Source organism: Natrix helvetica (assembly GCF_964273705.1).
Source record: "Natrix helvetica genome assembly, chromosome: 6".
NCBI lineage: Eukaryota > Metazoa > Chordata > Lepidosauria > Squamata > Natricidae > Natrix > Natrix helvetica.
Window position 1 is genome coordinate 58,260,619 of NC_138553.1, and position 20,419 is coordinate 58,281,037.

Consider the following 20,419-nt stretch of genomic DNA (forward strand, 5'->3'; position numbering starts at 1 on the left):
ATTGTGGTTTTCTTATTCATTTTTGTGATCTGAGCTTTCTTGGTGTTGCCCCTTCACCCCCCGCTGGCAGAGCTCCGGCCCCTCCCGTGTCCTGTGTGACCGTTGTGGTGTCTTCTGTTTTTTCTAGGTTCGCTTTATTTTTTTCCATAAAGGCCTGTGCCTCTATGGGTGTGTTGATTCTGATTCTTGTCTCCTCCCAGAATATCAGCATACCTTCAGGCATCAACCATCTAAACCACACCCCCTTCTGGTATAGTTTATTCGCCAATTGCGAATAGTTTTTCCTTTTCTCCCTAATTTTTTGGGGAATCTGCTTCAGAATGGTTATCTCCCTGTCATGGTATGTCAGTGTTTGCCCCCTTTGTACACCCAGAATTTCATCTCTTGTGCTTTTCCTAAGGAATTTAATATGAACCTCCCTGGGTACATTGTGTGCTCTGGCATATGCTGAATTTACTCTATAGACCAGATCTATCTCCCATTCCATCCGCTGTTTATCTTTGTGTATGTATTCAGCAAGAATATTAGTCATAATGTCCCTTATGTTTTCCCCATCTGCTTCTATTACATTTTGAAATCTAAGATAAAAGGACATTCTCTCAAACTCTGTTTTCATTTGTTGGATATCAAGTTCTTTGTTTCCCTTCTGTAAAGCCTCTACCCCCCCTCTCGCCTCCGCCACCCCACCCTCCACAAGGTCCAGTCTCTGTGAGTTCTTATAAATTTGAACTTGATTCTCTTTAATTTCATCTTTCATTTCCCTTAGCTGTTTCTTGATTTCCTCCTGGCCCTGTAAAATTTGTTGAAGCATTTGTTGAAGGTCCATCTCTGTAGTCTTAGGTTGCATCAGTTCTGTTATCTTTGACTGTGTGGCTGGACTGGATGTTGCAGATGTTGGAGCAGAAGTGGCAAAGCCAGGTTTTCCAGGAGGTGGTCTTTTTGGAGACATGGTTTATGAAACAAAGAGATCAGTCAGTGTAGAAACTGGGCAGCTGGAGAAGTAGAGCAGGCAGGCGAGTCCAGAAGGCAGAGGATCCAAACAGATGGGAGTTTCTTTAGTCACTCTAGCAATAGATGAAAGTTTTTTCTCCAAAGAGTTCAGGAAATAACAATCCACAAGAGATTCCTCTGGGTGACTCAGAGACAAAGACCGGAAGCCTGAATTTTAAAGGTGGAGTCAGGTTTCACAGTTCATGAAGACAACGGAAGTGTGCCATCTTGCCCTGCCAGCTTTGGGCTCAGAGGCATAGAAAAAATTTTAAAAGTTCAAAAAGTTCTCAGGTCATCAATAAGTCCTGGAACTAAGTCCCATGAAAAGCACTTTTACTGGGGTGAGGCATCGTTAGTTGGCTCTCCCCCCTCCTCCTTCCCCTGGGGGCGAGAGCAGAATTTTAACAAGCCGCTTGTCCAAGGGGGGGAATCCCCCTCCCCTCTAGCCGCTCCTCAAAGAGTAAATCCGAAAGGTTAACTTTTAAAATTACTGAAAAGTCCATTAACTCAAAAGTAAGGGGATGAAGAGAGGAAGCATCTCACCGCACCGCCGCTGCTTCCTTCAGTTTTGCATTCTCCGATCGGCATGGGGCGAGACGCAGGCGCGTCCTCCAAAACTGCTCCCCGGTGCCTGGAGCAAAGCGGAAAAGCCCCCACCAGCCGCCGCCGGTGCCAGAGCCTTCCGCGAGCCGCTCCTTCGGCAGGGCGCCTCTCCGGGGCGTCCTGTGCCCCCCCGAAGACGGGGGAAGCCCACCGAAGAGCGGGAGCGGGCAAAGTCCTTGCCCGTCGCCGTAGCCGCCGGAACCGGAAGTCGTGCAATACTGCATTCTAACCATTGCCTCCAATAAGCTCTAATTTTCCAGTATTATTTTCCCATTCCCAAAAATCAAAGAATGGCTTTCAAGCAATGGTTGTCAACTCTCAAAACAACTCTAGCTGAAGCCATATTTTTCTTACTTCATTTCTTAGTTGCCATATTTATGGAGGTAAGGGGGACTTATGGAATGTAGAATGTTTTCCTCCAATGTGCCAGACATAACAACAATAAGGCTCCTAAGAATCAAGGCCAAATCAGTGTGCCCTAGCAATGGCAAGAGAGAGTGCTAAGAAGTTCATCACCTGCTTGGTTGGCTGTGACACAAGAGGGGTGGATAGTATCTATTCTTTAATTATACTTAAAATGTGGGAATTATTTAGTGTTGGTTTCACCTCTGATCATGCTGATAGGATGCACCCAATAAACATGACTTTTGAGGAAGCCAAGGCCTGAGAGTCTTGAATTGGTTGGGAACATTACTTTAAACCAACACTCCTAAAACTTGTCAAAGCTCTGGGACTCCTGAGCCCTGGCCCTCCATCCCATCAATTCAGGGGGAAGGGAAATCTTCAGGAAGAGATGGCTGAGAAGAAGGGGAAAGAGGCCACCAGTAAGCCAGTGGAGGAGTCATTGATGATGCCACAGGGAGCCCAAGCAAGTGAGTCCACCCCACTGGTGATCACATGGCCAAAAGTGTGGCCAGGAAAGCCCAACCTGACAGAGGCACGTGAGGAAGTAGCAATTGGGAGAACCCCCTTCCTCGCAGCAGATGAATTCTGGTGGAGGAGGAATCCTGGAGGAGTGCAAGTTGAGCTCCCCATGGTGGCACCCATGTATATGGGGGCCTCACGGTGGAGGGAAAAGAGAGTCGTAGTGTAATGGCTCCGCTCCTAAGTTAAGAAAGTGAAGACTCTTGAAACAGAGTATTTCAAAAGGATCCTTTTATTAAGAAGAATGGAAACCATTAGAGTCAAAGCAACATCTGAATCCGCTTAGGCAATACAAGTAGAATTAAAGCAGTAGTGACCCCTTCCATTTGTTAGAATGCAGATTCTAACCAATACACAAGTGTGAAGATGTTTCCTTTATCAACTGCCCTGAGAGCCGAATGAACATACATTCCCATGGCTATCTTCCGTTAGACATTAAAGTGAAATGCCCCACATGGCCATCGTAAACAGCCCCCCCCCCCAAAAGGTGATGGGATCTCAGGCATTTTGGTGCCCAGGATGAGATGGATCTTTAAGAATATTTTGAACTTTCTTAAGGCATTGGGAGCTATAAAGCTCTTCCAAAGAGGGAAGAGGGCAACCAATGATCCTCTGGGCAATGATGTTAACCCTCTCGAGTGCTGTCCTATCTGCCACTGTGCAATTGGCAAACCATACACAGGTGCGGTAAGTTAAAATACTCTCTATGGTGCAGCGGTAGAAGTCGAAGGTCACCATCATTCAATTGTTGGTTTCTGAGAAGTCTCAGGTTGTATAATCTCTGCTGGGCCCTTTGGACCAGTGCTGCAATGTGAGCGCTCCAGGTCAGATCCTCTTTTATGAAAACACCCAGGTCAGATCCTTTTTTATGAAAACACTGGCCACTTGCTTCACCCAGTCTCCATTGATAAGCAAGGGCTGGATGTCTGATCTATTCCTTTTATAGTCCACTATAAACTCCTTGGTCTTATTGGTATTAAGGACCAAGTTATTGTCTCCACATGACAAAAGCAACCAGTCCACCTCATCTTGATAGGCAGACTTATCTCCCCCCGGGGATGAGTCCCACCACTGTTGTATCATCCACAAATTTAATAATAGTATTACTGGTGTGAGTGGGAATGCAGTCATGCACATAAAGAGTTGCACACAAAAATTCAGTTCATGACTGTCTTGAAGATGACAGAAGCTGTGATCCTGGGACTAGCCTGGCTGCACAAGTGTGGCCCGGTGATATGGCGGAAGGGGGAAACAGGAAATTGAGGTTGGGAAAAAGCCCCTTCCCTACCCCACATGACCGAGTTGTGAAAGCCTCTCCACAGAAGAGGGGAGATTCAAATCCCTGAAAAGGCTATTTGCAGAGGAACTGGTTCTGAAGCACTCCGATCCTGAGAAACCTTTCATGATCCAAGCTGATGCCAGTGATGTGGCTGTAGGGGCCATCCTCCTCCAGAGGAATGGGAACCTGCAACTGTGTGCCTATACCTCTTGAAAACTCACTGATACAGAGAGATGCTGGGCCATATGGGAAAAGGAGGCTTTTGCAGTCCGGTGGGCATTATTGCCCTGGTGTCACCTCCTGGAGGGGATTAACATACCGTTCGAAGTGTGCACTGACCATAAAAATTTGGAGGCACTTAGACCATTTAACTTGACCATTAGGGATGAACTGGCCCAGAAGGGGACTAAACTATACGTGCCTAGCAGCCTAAAAATGCAAGTCCTATGAAGGAGCCATGGTGCCAGGCAGATGGGGCACTTTGGATTCCTGAAAACCCTGTACCTGGTTAGGAGACAGTTCTGGTGTCTGGGGATGAAAAAGGACATTGAGAGCTATGTAAAGAGTTGTGCAATTGTGCAACGATGAAGAAAAGACCAGGAAATCTCCCTAGGTTGCTGCAGCAAGTAGCCAAGGCCACCCGGCCCTGGGAAGAGATTGTGATGGACTTCATAGTTGACTACTGCAAAGTAGAGGGAACACCAACACTCATTTCATTGCCTGCCCTGGATTACTGTTCACCCACAAACTGGCAAAGTGATTCCTGAAGCATATCTACCAGTTGCATGGGGTCCCACACAGGATTATTTCAGATCGGGGAGTCCAATTCACTGGAGGGAGTTCTTAAAGTCCATTGGGTCCTCACAGGGACTTAGTTTGGCTTTCCATTCGAGTACCAATGGGACAGTGGAGAGAACTGGAGCAGTACTTAAAGTGTCCTGTCAACTACCAGCAGACTAATTGGGCAGAACTACTGCCTTTTGCTGAAGTGGCATACAATAACACAGTGCACAGCACACTGGGTTTGTTCCCTTCAAGGTGGTCAATGGGGTAGACTTCATCCCCATGCCAGAATACCCTGGAGTGAGTGGACTCATTGCAGAATGTGTCGGGAAATATAAGATGAGCACTGGCAACAGAAGCCTACAAAGAGCAGGTTGATAAGAAATGAGCCCCGCAGAGACCCTCCCAGTTGGGGGAGAAGGTTTATCTCCTAAGAAGTAAAGGGAATGTTAGGCTCTATAAGGGGAAATTACAATATTTAGTGCAATGGAAAGGATATTCTTTATCAGAGGCTACCTGGATTAAGAGCACCAACGTGAGAGCAGACAGAGTAGTAAAGAAATTCCATGATAAGAACCCTCAAAAACGCAAGGCATCAAAAGATGGGAAGGGGGGATGACTGAAAAGGGATTAAATGGCTGTTTGTGATTCATATCTTACAGATGTTTTTTTCCATGTAAGGAGAGCCAACAGTCACCTCTTGAAACTCTATCTGAAGCCATTTTTTTTGCTTTGTCTCTTAGTTGCCATACTTATGGTGGGGGGGAGGAAAACTTATGGAATGTAGAATGTTTTCTTCCTCTTATGTCTGTCATGTGCCAGACATAACAACAAAAAGACTCCTGAGAACCAAGCCCAAATCAGCATGCCTTAGCAATGGCAGGAGGGTGAGCTGAGAAGTGTCACGATGTTAAAAAGTTTGCTAGGCATGAACTGACATTCAAGAGTTAAACTAAGAAAGAGTTATTGCGCAGGTCATAAAAGTTCTTATCTGAAAGTGATTTATTGCGCATGCGTCACACATTCCAGAGAACTTTTTTTTTCTTTGTTCGGCTGCCAACTTGGCAACCGGAGATTTTATTATCAAAATGTAACCATTAGTTATTTCTGTTTCATTTACTTTTATTATTTTCGTATTCAAGTTTGTTTATTAATGAAAATACTTTTTACAGACTTTTATTTCTTTTCCTAATATCTAAAAAGATATGCGGAAGGAAATCAGCCTCGGTCCATTGATCTCAGATTTCTCCAGGGTGTTTTTCCCCTGACAACTTGGTAGCAGAGGATGGTTGATGATACCAGCTGAGATGGCTACAATTTATGGCTGTATTTTCCCTTCATGCTATCTTAAGATAACCGACTAAGGCTAATTAGTCATGTCGAAAAAAAAGAAAAAGAAAGATGGGGCAAGCACAGATGGATCAGCTTCTTCTGACAAGGAGGCTCCCTCGGACACAGAGAAGCAAGATCAAAACGTGCTTCAGGAACAACAAATTCCTTCAGGTGCCGAGCCAGATGTGGGGGAAGGAGCTACAGGACGCGACATCCATGAAACGAGGTCAGTGGTTCCTCCTTCTAAAATATCTCCAGGAGATTATGAATTTTTGGGGGCCAAGCCAAAACTTCCCACTTTACCAAAGCCACTCCATTCCCAGACCCTCACAGATTATCAGACACTTGATGAATGGCAACTGCCGGCAGAAAAAAAATCCTCCCACGCAGAAAGCAGATTTTATGAATTCCCCCCAGATGATGACGAAGAAATGCAAAGCTATCTTGATCAAATAGAACGTTTTGAAAAATATGCTAGGGAGGCGAGAATGTGCTTTGAGGAGATGAAGAGAAGTAGGAGAAGCTCCCCCACTCCCAAAATATTTGAGGACGCCATCTTGTCTTCAAAACAACAGCCTAAGACACACCCCACAGAGTTCATTGGTCAATTAGAACAAAGAGACATGTACACGTCACCGAGGTCACGTGGTCCCTTTGAGTCAACTGAACTTCCGCATACGTATAGATGACTGCAGCCAAAAAGTGAGGCTGCACTGCCATCTGCTGGCGGAGAAAAATTATTACAGCAAAAGATGATGCAGCTTCGTGAAAGTTTTAAAGATTTAGCTATGAGCCCTTTAGAAGCCAAAACTTTGCCTCCAAAGGTTAAGTCTTCAACACCCCCTGGCGGTGTGGAATCCTCCCTAGATGGAAAAAGGCAAAGCCAAAGGCGAATTCGAGGAAGCCAATTTGATGTTGCCACGCAAAGGCCAATGATGCAACCCCAGCATCCCCTGGTTCAACAACCAGCTTTGCAACCAGATCAACAAATTGTTCCAATGCATATTCCTCAGCAGGTATTCACAGTCACCCCCTTGACTGGTGAGTCCAAATTAAAGGAGTCAGGAGAGAATTATAAAGCCTGGGTCAGTGAAATTGCACTCTTGCTTCGAAGAGAAGGCACACATTCCATGATTTTTAATCCTTCTCCTCAGCCCTGGACACCTGCAATGAGAGACCTGGAAAACAGAGCAATCACGACTTTACTCATGTCAATGGAAATTGAGATCCAAGGTATCTTTCCACCTGATGCAACTGCCCAAGAAATTTGGGCTATTTTGGAAGATTGCTACAGGCCCGTTTCAATTGAATCTTCATGTTTGCTCATGTCTGAGTTCCATGGTTCGAAGTTGAAACCTGGTGAACGAATTGGTGGACATTTGACCAAACTGAAAAGAATGAGAAGTGAATTGAGACAAAATGGCCATGTAATCGATGATATCCAAATGATTAGCATCATCATTAACTCATTGAATTATGAATGGAAAGATGCTGTTGCAAAGATTAACTACGTGCCTATTGCTCAACGCACAGTAAACCACGTTTGCAGACTTTTAGTGGAAGACGAAGCTATCAGGTTAGCTACACCACATCTGCAACGACCCCCAGCATCGAAGGCTCCAGCCAGACGTCCCTTCTGAGGAAGAGGCTACGCTCCAAGGATGCCAAAATGCTACACCTGCAACCGTGTGGGACATGACACCCGGGATTGTCCCCAACGAGTTCCAGCTCCCGCCACGTACCAGCCCAGAGGAACAGACTCCCGAGGCAGAGGTAGAGGCGGAAGACAAGGTCGTCGTGGTCCAAGGCGTGATCCACAAACTCCACTTGTAACACTGGCCATAACCAACGTTCCACAACCTGATCCAAAGTTCGACAGACGTCTTTTGTGGACTTTAGATAGTGGAGCAGCTGTGCACGTTACCCACAGAAGGGAACTTTTCACAGAGATGGGCGAACCAGAGCCCGAGTATCGAGAACTGTATTCCTTCACCAACCACACTTGCAAGGTTATGGGAAAAGGAACTGTTTACATTGAAGAGCTCGATACACACATCCCTGATGTTTATTACATACCTTCAGCAACCAGTAATTTGCTTAGTCAAAGTCACTTGTCTAGAGATTTAAAGTTCCAGGTTCACCACCTCGAAAAAGCAAGTTACTTAGTTAAAGATGGAGATATTATTGCTGAAACTATGCTGATTGGTGGTGTTTATTACTTAAAGCCAAAGCCTAAAGGGCAAGCACAGGCAAGTATGCAAACTCCAAAAAGGCACAACGCAGACCCAGAGAGAGTTGCCCCAGAGAGAGAAAACGTTACTGTGCCAAAGGCTCCTAAAGCCAACAAACAGAGAAAACAAAAACAGATTGCTCAGAGCAAGCCTGAGGGTCCTCATGAAACTGTTAATGTTGAGAATTCACTAACTGGTAAACCTTTACATTCCAGGTGTATTCACAAGTGGCACAGAAGATTGGGACATGCCAGTTTCCGTGTTCTTAGAAAGATGCCGGAGTTCGCAAAAGGTTTGGATCTAAAGGGGTGTAAGGTGTTTTTGGATTGTGCGGTTTGCAAAAAGGCAAAATCCAAGGCAGCTTCAATTCCAAAACACGCTACACGTTGGTCAACACGCATTTTTGATTTGGTACATACTGACATAGTGGGTCCTTTCCCACCAACACTTGGTGGCAGAAAGTATTTTTTAACAATTGTAGATAATCATTCTAGATATGGATTTGTATATCCTATGAGAGAGAAATCTGAGACCTTTCAGATCTTTAAAGACTTTGCAGCGTTTGTTTCTACACAATACCAAGTTCGCATCGCCAGAATCCAGAGTGACCGTGGTGCAGAATTCATGTCTCAGCGTTTCCAGGACTGGATGCGTAAGAATGGAATTCTTCATCAGACATCTGCTCCATATACACCGGCTCATAACGGAGTCGTAGAAAGAAGACAAGGGGTTCTACAAACCATGATGCGTTGTCTTCTAGAAGATGCCAATCTCAGTAACACATACTGGGGTGAAGCAATCAAGTATGCAAATTACATTGTCAACCGTACTTGGAGCAGTGTAATCAATCAAACTCCTTTCTACATGCTGTATGGCTATAAGCCTGATCTCAAGAACCTCCACATTTTTGGTTCATATGCTATGGTGAACACTCCCTTAAGTCAAAGAAGAAAGGGAGGTACAGCAGCAAAGAGACTGAGATTTATGGGTATTGATGATAATTCAAAATGGTACAAATTCATTGATACTAAACATGTGATTGTCATTTCACAATCTGCTAATTTTGAGGAAGATATTGACTGGTCCAGGATTCATTCCAATGATCCTGAAGTTTATTTTCCTAGAGATGGTGTTCCAGATGCCACGCAGCCTGATGACAATTCGCAGGCAGATGTTCCTTCTACCAGTTCTTCACAACCTGATGTTCCGTCTTCGCAAGCCGCGGATGCTGATGCTAGCGACGAACGTGAGGACGAGGATGATGAAGAAGAAGAAGAAGAAGAAGAAGAAGACTGGACTGATGTTCCTAGACGCTCCAAGAGGGCCACAAAAGGAATCCCTCCACAACGTTATTCATGGCAACTGACAAAGTCACCATTACCTTTGATTTGCAACGTTACTCTTCCTCCAGAGACATTCACACAAATCAAACAGCTTCCTGATTTAGAACAAGACAAGTGGTATGATGCAATGCAGGATGAAATGGACAGTTTAAAGAAACTTAATGTATTCACACCTGCAAAACCTCCAGCAAACAAGAAAGTCATTGGCACCCGATGGGTCTACAGAATCAAGAAGAAACCGAATGGTGAGTCTTTATACAAAGCCAGACTTGTAGCTCAGGGTTTCGCTCAACGTTATCCTGAGGACTACACAAACACTTACTCACCAACAGTCAGAACTGAAAGTGTAAAAATTGCTTTAACCACTGCAACTATTCTTGGTTTAGAAGTTTTCCAATTTGATGTGGACACAGCTTATGTACATGCAGACCTAGATGAAGAGATCTACGTAAGAAGCCCTCCAGGATTCCGAAAGCAAGAAGGGGATACCTGGTTCCTGAACAAAAGTCTTTATGGTCTGAAACAGTCAGGTTTAATGTGGTATTTATGTCTTACTGACAAACTAAATTCAATGGGCTTTATTAAGTCCGAAACTGATGAATGCGTGTTCACAAAAAGATCTAACAATGCATATGAGATAATTCTTGTTTATGTTGATGATATTGTTTATATTGGTCCAAATAAGAAAATGAGTGAGATTTTTGCCAAAAGTTTGCAGAGATACTTCACACTAAAATCTTTAGGACACATTAGCACTTATTTAGGTGTTCAAATTGAAAAGACACAGAAGGGGTTTAGTCTTTCACAAGAAGAGAAAATTGATCACATTCTACATCATTGCAACATGAAAGATGCTAGCACAACAAAGACACCCATGCAAACAGATTTTCACAACTTAACACATGAACCAAGTCCTGAGTTCGAGGATCAAACACTTTATCGTTCAGTCATTGGTTCACTATTGTACATCAGTAGTTGGACCAGACCTGACATCGCACTTAGTGTTAATCTTTTATCACGACACGTAGGTAAGGCAACACAATTTCATTGGTCATGCGTTAAGAAGTTGTTGAAATAGCTGAAACACACTAAACACATGAAGTTATTGCTAGAACCAACACACACTGATCAACCAAAGTTGATTTGTTTTGCTGACGCTGACTGGGCGAGCGACAAGAAGTCACGCAAAAGCACTTCTGGTTACATGATGTTCCTAAATGGTTGTCCTGTTTACTGGCAAGTGAGAAAGCAGAGTTTTGTTTCATGTTCATCTACTGAAGCTGAATATGCTTGTGTTTCAGATGCTTGTAATTCTCTAACGTGGTTTGATGCTTTGATCACAGATATCTGGACACGTCCGATTCGACCAATCACCGTGATGGAAGATAATGTATCTGTTGTTTATATTTCTGAGTCACATTTCACAGGTTCTAGGTCCAGACACATTGACATTCATTATCAAAACACAAAGCAATTAGTTAAGCAAGGTTTTGTTAAATTGCAATATGTTTCTACACATGATCAGATTGCAGACATGCTTAACAAACCACTCGCCGCAAATCAACAGGAGTATCTGCGAAAGAAGATGTGCCTTAATTGATGATTTGATGATGTCAGCCCAGACTAGCAAAAGAAGGGGTGTCACGATGTTAAAAAGTTTGCTAGGCATGAACTGACATTCAAGAGTTAAACTAAGAAAGAGTTATTGCGCAGGTCATAAAAGTTCTTATCTGAAAGTGATTTATTGCGCATGCATCACACATTCCAGAGAACTTTTTTTTTCTTTGTTCGGCTGCCAACTTGGCAACCGGAGATTTTATTATCAAAATGTAACCATTAGTTATTTCTGTTTCATTTACTTTTATTATTTTCTTATTAAAGTTTGTTTATTAATGAAAATACTTTTTACAGACTTTTATTTCTTTTCTTAATATCTAAAAAGATATGCGGAAGGAAATCAGCCTCGGTCCATTGATCTCAGATTTCTCCAGGGTGTTTTTCCCCTGACAAGAAGTTCATTACCTGCTTGGTTGGCTAAAGTGACCTGTGACACAAAGGGGGTGGACAATATCTATTCTTCAATTATACCAAAAAAGCGGGAATTATTCAATGTCGGTTTTACCTCTGACCGTGCCAAAGTGATTTACCAAATAAACAGGATTTTTGAAAAAGCCAAGGCCTCAAAGTCTTGAATTGATTGGGAACATTACTCAGAACCATGACATTGGTTTTATTCACGGTTGCTGATATGACTGGCATCTGAAATGTTTAATGGTAACATATCTCCCTATTTATTTAATCTGAAGATTAGAATCTGTTTTTCCCTTAGTCCAGAGAATAAATGTTATTTTAGAAGACTCCAGAAATTAGCTGATTTTACTGTTTTGGTTTCAAGAACATAGTAATATCCATAGCATTTAGACTTATATACTCTATACTGCTTTACCACACTCTCTGAGCAGTTAATAATATCAGCCTGTTTCCCTCAACAATCTGGGTCATTTACAATAAACAATCTGTGACAATATCAGAAAAAGTTATATTTTTATAATTTGATATTAGTGGGGAGGAAACAAAGAAATGAATTCTTACATTGATAAACTGGAAAATTTTGTAAAGGAAGAATAAATTTTACTTGTTAAATTGTTAATTCTGTATCTTTATAGAATCTTTGTAGTATCTAAGAACATTAGTTAATAATTTATATTACCATTTATCAGTTTTATAGAAAATAATATACCGTATTTTTGGACTATAAGAAGCTCTGGACTGTAAGATGCACATTAACTTTAAAGGAGGAAAACAAGAAAACAAAATCTGCCTCTGTCTCCCAACATCCATCCAGTATTCATCTGGTTAGTGTCCTTGCAGCAAACAGAAAACAGTCTGGTTAGCTTCAGCACGTTATCACAGCCCCAGCATGTGGCTCATCAGGGTTCTGCTCCATTGTGCCCACCATTGGTCAAGTGAGCTGAGCTGTGGCCACCACCAGGGAAATCTGGAGCCTTCACTGCCAAGCAGCTGATTGGTGATTGGATTTGCCTCTCAGAATACCACTGATCAGCTGCTCTAGGCGGCGGGGAACACCACGGCCTATTTGCAGTAACCCATTCGCCACAGCCCTTTAACCATGTCCCGTTCACTGCTGCCCTTTTGACACCACTGTGGCCTGTTCGTCATGGGCCGTTCGGCACTGATCGCTGTTATCAATGGCGAATGGGTTAGTTTTTTCAGGGAGACACATAACTTTTTAAAGCAGAATAGTGGGGTTTATTTGGAAGAAAAGTATATGAAATATTTGAGGATACACTGATAAGAGAAAATTAACACCTGAGTTCTTCTAAATGTGTTTTTTTAAAGAGTAAACAAATACATTATTAAAACTCACATGGTTATGTGATATTTCAGTTCTGATTATATTTAGAGTTTTTCCAGCATAAAATACAGTTCACTAAATTCCTACTGAAATTACAAACACATATATGAATTAGATCACTGCAAGTGAAATTACTTAAGTTTGAAGTCACTAAATGCAAATAATTTATCATTATACTGTTGCCTTATGGACATGGGATTACAACTAAACATTAAGAAAAAAAATTCTCAGCTGATTATGTAAAGTTTTATGTGCATACTTTATTTGGGAAGTTAGCCATTTCACAATCATTACATCAACTATCGGCTTCCTCACTTTCTTTTTTCTAAGTGGACAACTTGTCTAAAACTATCTGTAAATAAATGATTTCTCCTGGGTAACTAGGGAATGATTGGTTATCAGGAATTGTATTATCAACCAGCTGTAGTATTAAAGTATATATTTCAGGGATATATAAAGAATATTTTTCTCATTGAAACTATAGATTATTTCTGAAATAATGTCAGACCTAAACTAAAGGGCAGTGTCCTTCAAATTAGCACCTTGGAGGTATGGCACAATAAGGTAAATTAAACCAAAATACTTTTTTTTGCTTTTTTATTTTCTATATTAGCTTATTAGCTTCATAATTATTAAGATAAGACTGTTCCAATCATTAAAATTTCATTTATAGCACTGGTGATAGACAAAGGTTGTACAGTATCCTAATAAAAGCATAAAGCCAATGAAATATCATATTACAATTTATATTCAGAAAAAATGCTGGCAGCTAACCCGAGTCCCTTAGTGATTCAATATTTTTCAACTGTAATTTGCATTTTCACAACATCACTGCATATCACTCTATCTCCTAATCTCCAAAGTCAAAAGAAGAAAATGCATATATAGGAGTTGGAGAAAAATGTGACAATGAACAGGAAAGAGTTGTTGTATCATGGATCTTAACAAAGAATGAGATGGAGCAAATGAGAATGTCTGACATTTAATAAAAAATATTTAATAAAATAATTTAATATCAGTTTGCAATGTACATGATATTACCAGCTATAAATACACATTTTGAAAAAAGTAACTGGTAGGCCAGCAAGATTAAGAAATGGGCATGAACTGAGAGTCAGTTTGATCTAGTGGTTACGGTACCAAGCTACAAAGCAAAAGACTATGTGCTCAACTCCCACCTTAACCATAAAAGTGGCTAAGTCAGTTGGGTGACTTTGGGTCAATCGTTGTTTCATAGCTCAATCTATATCACAGGATTGTTGTGGAAGAAAATAGAAGAAGGAAAGTGTTACATTTGTTCATTGTCTTTTGAGTTATTTATAAAAATAATAAAGGCAAGATACAAATAAATAAATAAACAAACAAACTGACATTCATAATGTCATTCTGTACACATTCATTCAGAAATAAATCCATATGAAGTTCAATTGATTCTGTTTCTCAGTAAATAGGTATAAAATACTTTCAGGATGAGCACAATTATGATAGTAGACATACATTTTTATTAAAATAGTGATTAAGAACTACTGGTATGAAATGAAGTTTAAATTTCAATTTCTGAATATTTTTGTGTCATTCTCATAATATTTCAGGTAGAATCAGAGCACAACAAAAGATTGCTACTGATCCTCTACTCCCATTTGTAATGGCATAACACCAAACAAGAAAGAATAGGGAAAAATCTATATAATTTATGAAAAGACTCATTTTTGGTTGTTGCAATTTTAAAAACAATCTATTTGCAAACAGCAATAGCAATAGCACTTAAACTTATATATTGCTCCATAGTACTTTACCTAATGCACTCTCTGAGCTGTTTATAGTATCAGCATTTTGGCCCCAACAATCTGGGTCCTCATTTGACTGACCTTGAAAGGATAAAGGCTGAATCCTTGAGCCTGTCAGGATCAAACTCCAGGCTGTGGGCAGAGTTATCCTGCAATACTGCATTCCAACCACTGTACCACTTAATATCCAAATGCTTATCTTGTGAAAATAACTGGCTATTAACTATCCTCAATTTTTAACTCCCATAGATAAAGATGTCAAAATTCTAGAAAGCACACATGCCAACTATTGTCAGTCTCTAAAATTAAAATGCTTTGATGCCCAATTTTTCTACTTCCTGACACAGTAATCTTTATTTCTTTACTTTGCTTTGCAATCATACAAATGTTTATTTAAGACAAGAGAGGCATACTAACACATTTAAAAATGGGAATACATGACCAGCAATTTGAGAAACAACCTCAGTGAACTAAAAACAATTCAAAATATTTAGTTAATAAAGAAATTTCTGAGCCATTTCTTTGCTGAAGAACATAAGGTCATATGCTTATTTTAGTGGGCCAGTTAACTATTTTTTCTTGGATAGTTGTTTTTCAGATCACTTAATTGAAATAGAATTTGCCCATGCCAAACATGCCTATAGATAATGCCTTATGATATTCCACACCCCACATGAAGTACAATGAAAAGAAACTTGGAAATGAGTATTTTCTGCAGGAGCTCCTCTGTTATGAAATGTTCTCCCATCAAAAATATCTTTGTTGCTGCTGTTTAAGATAATTTTTAACAACACACTACAAAGAAAATTTGGTTGCTGAAATGTGCTTCAGACAATAGCAGGCATTGGTAATACATATCTAGATCTCTAGATCTCTATATATCTACTAAATCTACATCTACATCTAGATATATAATATAGAAATATATAAAGGCTGTATGTATGTATGTATGTATGTATGTATGTATGTATGTATGTATGTATGCATGCATGCATGCATACATGTATGTATACATACTCAAGGTTATTATTTTTTACTTGTTTGTATGCTATCATTTTTTTGCTTGGAAACCATTTAAAGTTGCAGGTGAAGTGGCATTGAAGCCTTCATAAATAACTAAACAAAAATTATTCACATTTAAATATTCATGTTAAGGTAGGATTTTCTTACAACATACCTGGCATAATAATATTGGAAAAGCCCAACTTCCTTGCTATTGATACTCCATGGGTAAACATGGAAGTGTAGTCTCTCCTGATTTGTTCAATGTCTCCATGGAGTAGCTGAAGAGAGACAGCTAGGCCTACAAACAAGAAGAGAAAAATAGATGACATTCAGTAGTTGCTACTTTGAAAGATTCAAACACTCTACATGTTTATCAACTAACTAGCTGAATACCTGTACTTCGCTACGAAACTATGTGATTGGGCTTGATAAATCGACACTTACAGCTTGAAAAGTAATGAGTAGTTACCATCGACCTTTCCTCTCCCCTTCTCTCCCTCAGATTTGCTCCACAAAATCTTTCCCTATCCGATCCCCTTTTCTCCCTCAGCCTTGCCCCACAGAAGCCACCCATATCCTATCCCCTTCTACCCTTAGGCTTGCACCACAGAAACCTCTTCTATTCTATCCCCTTCTTTTCCTCAGGTTTGTCCCACAAAATCTTTCCCTATCCTATCCCCGTCTCTCCCTCAGCCTGGCCCCCCAGAAAGCTCCCCTATCCTATCCCCTTCTCCCCTCAGCCTTGCCCTACCAAAGCCCCACCTATTGTATCTCCTTCTCTCCCTCAGCTTTGCCCCACAGAAGCCTCTCCTCTCCACTTCTCTCCCTCAGGCTTGCCCCACAGAAGCCCCACCTATCTTATCACCTTCTCTCCCTCAGGCTCCTCTCCAAACTCCCAGCCAGCAGGCTGGATGAGTCATGTGCTGGCCACACCCATGCTAAATTTTCAGGTTGGGAGGGGGAGTAGAACATCTAACTCCTTAGCATCAGAGCATTTCATAATAATATATGAAGTACTAATGCTCTGATGGTCATTTTGAAAAATCCTTTGTGACTGAGTACTTAGAAGCCAAGAGGAACATACATGCCAAATTTCAAGTTTGTAGGCTTTACGGTTCTGGAGATTTCGTGATTCCTGTGTGAGTGTTTTCGCATTTATATATATAGATATGGGAAGCAGGGGTGGATTCAATTTTTTTACTACTGGTTCTGTAGGCGTGGCTTGGTGAGTGTTGTGTATTAAACTCTCCTGCCATAGACTTGCATTGCTAACTTCTCCTGCCATAGACAGCTGTCAGCTGTCTTTTGCTCGCTGTTTGCCGGTCTGAGATTTGCCGTACTTATGAGCTGTTTGTCACTGTTAATAAAGGTTGTGTTAGCTTCAACCTGCCTTGCCTCAGTCCCTGCCTGCCTCGTTCTCCCTACAGAACACTGGCGACGAAGGTGGGATAAGGTCTGAGGTAAAGGACAAAGGCGAAGTCACTGTCAGAGCTGTCTCAAGTCACTAAGCGACGAGACGTCGCTCATCGCTTATTATTTTTTTCTTTCTCTCTGATTCTTCATGCCCGTCCTTCTCAGGATGGCTACCCAACCGGCATTCTCGGCATTCAGCCCAGCCACTGAAACATGGGATGCTTACCTCGAAAGGTTTGAGTGCTTCCTGGAGGCAAACGACTTCACTGGTTTGTCTAGCGGTCGTAAAAGAGGGTATTTCCTCAGGGCCTGTGGCCACGAGATGTTTGGCACAGCCAGGGCTTTAGCAGCCCCTCAGTCAGTGTATTCAATGCCTTGGGAGACGCTATTAGAGAAGCGGAAGAACCATTATTCTCCAACTCCCTCACACATGGCGAGGCGCTATGCATTCTGACAGAGAGTCCAGAGAGAGGGCGAATCCGTGTCGGATTACGTGGCGTCTCTCAGAATGGCGGCTCTTCATTGCAATTTCCCTGTGCTGGACGATGCCCTGCTAGAACAGCTGGTCTGTGGTATCAGATCCCTCAGATTTCAGCGGCGTTTGCTGGCGCGAAAAGAGCTGACACTTCAGGCATACGAGATGTCTGACAAATCTACTGCAGAAATTCAAAAATTTCTGCCGCCAGCCACCCATGCCAGCAGGGGCCATGCAGTCCACTACGATGAGGTCAAAGCAGACGATCTCTCAGACATTGAAGAAGACATCAGCCGCCTCAACCTGACAACCCGAAAAAGCCGGTCACAGAGAGACGTTTTGCCTCAGTCAGGTTGCCTTAGCTGTGGCAGGAACCATGCAAGGGCGAATTGCAGGTTCAAAGCCGCCATCTGTCAACGTTGTGACCGAAAGGGACATTTGGCCAAGGTGTGCAGGGCGGCCATGCCAGCTGCTCTCTGGCCTCCTGAACCCGCCTTGCCAAGGCAGTCCACAAGGCAAGCGCCTACACACCGCCGGGACTGTTTTGCCATTGCCGATGATCAGTGGCTCTCTGAATGGGCTGTCAGTCACGCATCGCTCTCAAAGCCGGCTCCCAAAATATTTCTGACTGTCCAAATTGAAGGGAAGCCCTGTAAAATGGAGGTAGACACAGGATCTTCAAAATCCCTTGTCTCGTGGGCCACTATTAAGCAGATGCTGCCCAGCCTTACTAAGGCTACCCTTAGTAAAACAATGCCCAATTCGCCTCAGGGACTATCAAGGGCAGCAGATCCCTATTGTGGGCTGTGGCACATTCCAGGTCGCCTGCGAAGACTTCAACGGGCCTCTCCCTCTCGTCATTGTGGATGGCCAGTTGCCCAGCCTCCTTGGGCTGGACTGGTTCTCCGCGCTGGGGCTCAACGTTTCCGGCATCTACTCTGTGGTTCCAGACCTGACCAGCAAGTTCGCGGATGTTTTCGACGACTGGCTGGGTAAATATACACCTATCTCGTTTAATTTGGACCCCCAGGTGGCACCAATCTGCCTTAAGCCTAGGAGGGTGCCATTCGCTCTACGGCCCAAGGTAGATTTAGAATTGGATAAGTTAATCGCGCAAGGGGTGCTAGAGGCAGTGGACCACTCCCCCTGGGAGACCCCCCATTGTCATACCCATCAAACAGGATGGGAGCATTACGATCTGTGGTGACTTTAAATGCACCATTAATAGGGGGTTACAAGCCAACCCTTACCCTGTACCTGTGGTGCAGCACCTGCTCCACTCCCTTGTTCGGGGTAATGTTTTTGCTAAATTAGACTTAGCACAAGTCTATCAGCAGCTCCCTGTGGACGAGGCCACCGCATTAGCCCAGACCATAGTGACCCACCGGGGAGCTTTCAAGTGCAAAAGGTTGCAGTTTGGGGTCAGCATTGCCCCAGGCATCTTTCAAAGCCTGATGGAGCGATTGCCTCACGTCCCAGTCTCTGTTGGTCCAATACAGCGACCACCTCCCTCTGATTTTGGCGTGCGATACATCGCCTTTTGGCATAGGGGCTGTTCTGAGCCATGTTCTCCCGAACGGCTCGGAGGCCCCGATTGCCTATTATTCCCGCACTCTCTCAGCTGCAGAACGAAACTACAGCCAGCTTGACAAAGAGGCTCTGGCTGCTGTCGCTGGTGTCAAGCGCTTTCATGATTATGTTTACAGTCGTTTTTTTCAATTGGTCACTGACCACAAACCCCTTTTGGGTCTTTTGGCCAGGGACCGTCAGACCCCGCTGATCCTGTCCTCTAGAATGTCAAGGTGGACAGTCTTCCTGGCTGCCTACAACTACCAGCTGCTTTACAGGCCAGGGAAGAACTTGGGGCATGCTGATGCCCTCAGCTGCTGCCCCTTGCCAGCTCCAGTGGTTGACCCAGCTCCCACTACCTCTGTCCTCCTAGTAGAGGAATTAGCATTGCCAATATCCATCCAGGATATTGCCAGGCTTTCTACCAAAGACCCTGTTCTCTCCCAAGTGCTCAGGGGGTGGCCGCAAGGGCCAGTTGGTCAAGAGTTCCAGCCCTTCTCCGTTCGTCAGCACAAGCTATCCATCCTCAATGGATGCCTGCTGTGGGGAAACTGGGTAGTACCTCCCCCCAAGCTCAGGGCGCCAATTTTGAACTGCCTGCACACTGCTCACCCAGGAACCGTGCGCATGAAAGCGCTGGGCAGGAGCTACGTCTGGTGACCCAAAATTGACCAGCAAATTGAAGACTGGGTGGCTGCCTGCCAACAGTGCCAGCAGTCAAGGCCAGCTCCCCCATCAATGCCCGTCAGAGAGTGGGACATGCCCCGGGCTCCATGGGCACGAATCCATTTGGATTTCGCTGGTCCATTTCTGGGGCAGAATTTCCTAATCGTAGTGGACGCCTACTCGATGACAAACATCTTATTTGGGTCTGGATGCTTTAGCACTGGTTTGCACTGACAGTCTCATAAAGGGCTGCTGTTTGCTAATATTTACCAAGGCACAAACAGACTTATCAACATTATAATATACAATTTGTCACAGATATTTTATGTTTTAATTCACTAGATTCTTAAAATGAATATAACACTGATGTCAGGGTTCCAAATAGAATCCAAAATTAAACCAGAGTCCATGGCAAAGTATTTCTCAAAGTTCCAATTTATTAAGAGAGCATCTTGACACATCTGAGAAAACTCAAATCTGAAAGCTTCACAGTTTTCCCCACCCAGTTGAAAGTTCACAAAAGGAATATGGCTGTAGGCCTGACAGGCAGCCTCTCCTCAGAAGAAAAGTGTTTTCTGAAGAGAACAATGTAGGGGTTAACATAAGCAGAACTAGCCGCCTATCCCCCCCCCCAGGGGGGCCC

The 20,419-nt window shown here is 43.0% G+C and overlaps 1 protein-coding gene across 1 annotated transcript in view; it reads right to left on the reverse strand.

Annotated features, from left to right (window-relative positions):
• DOCK4 (dedicator of cytokinesis 4) overlaps positions 1-20,419 on the reverse strand; it is a 392,180-nt gene that overhangs the window by 211,511 nt on the left and 160,250 nt on the right. Inside the window, exon 13 of the mRNA XM_081957434.1 lies at positions 15,826-15,951. Within this exon, the coding sequence (XP_081813560.1) occupies positions 15,826-15,951 (126 nt within the window). The remainder of the gene's footprint in view (positions 1-15,825; positions 15,952-20,419) is intronic.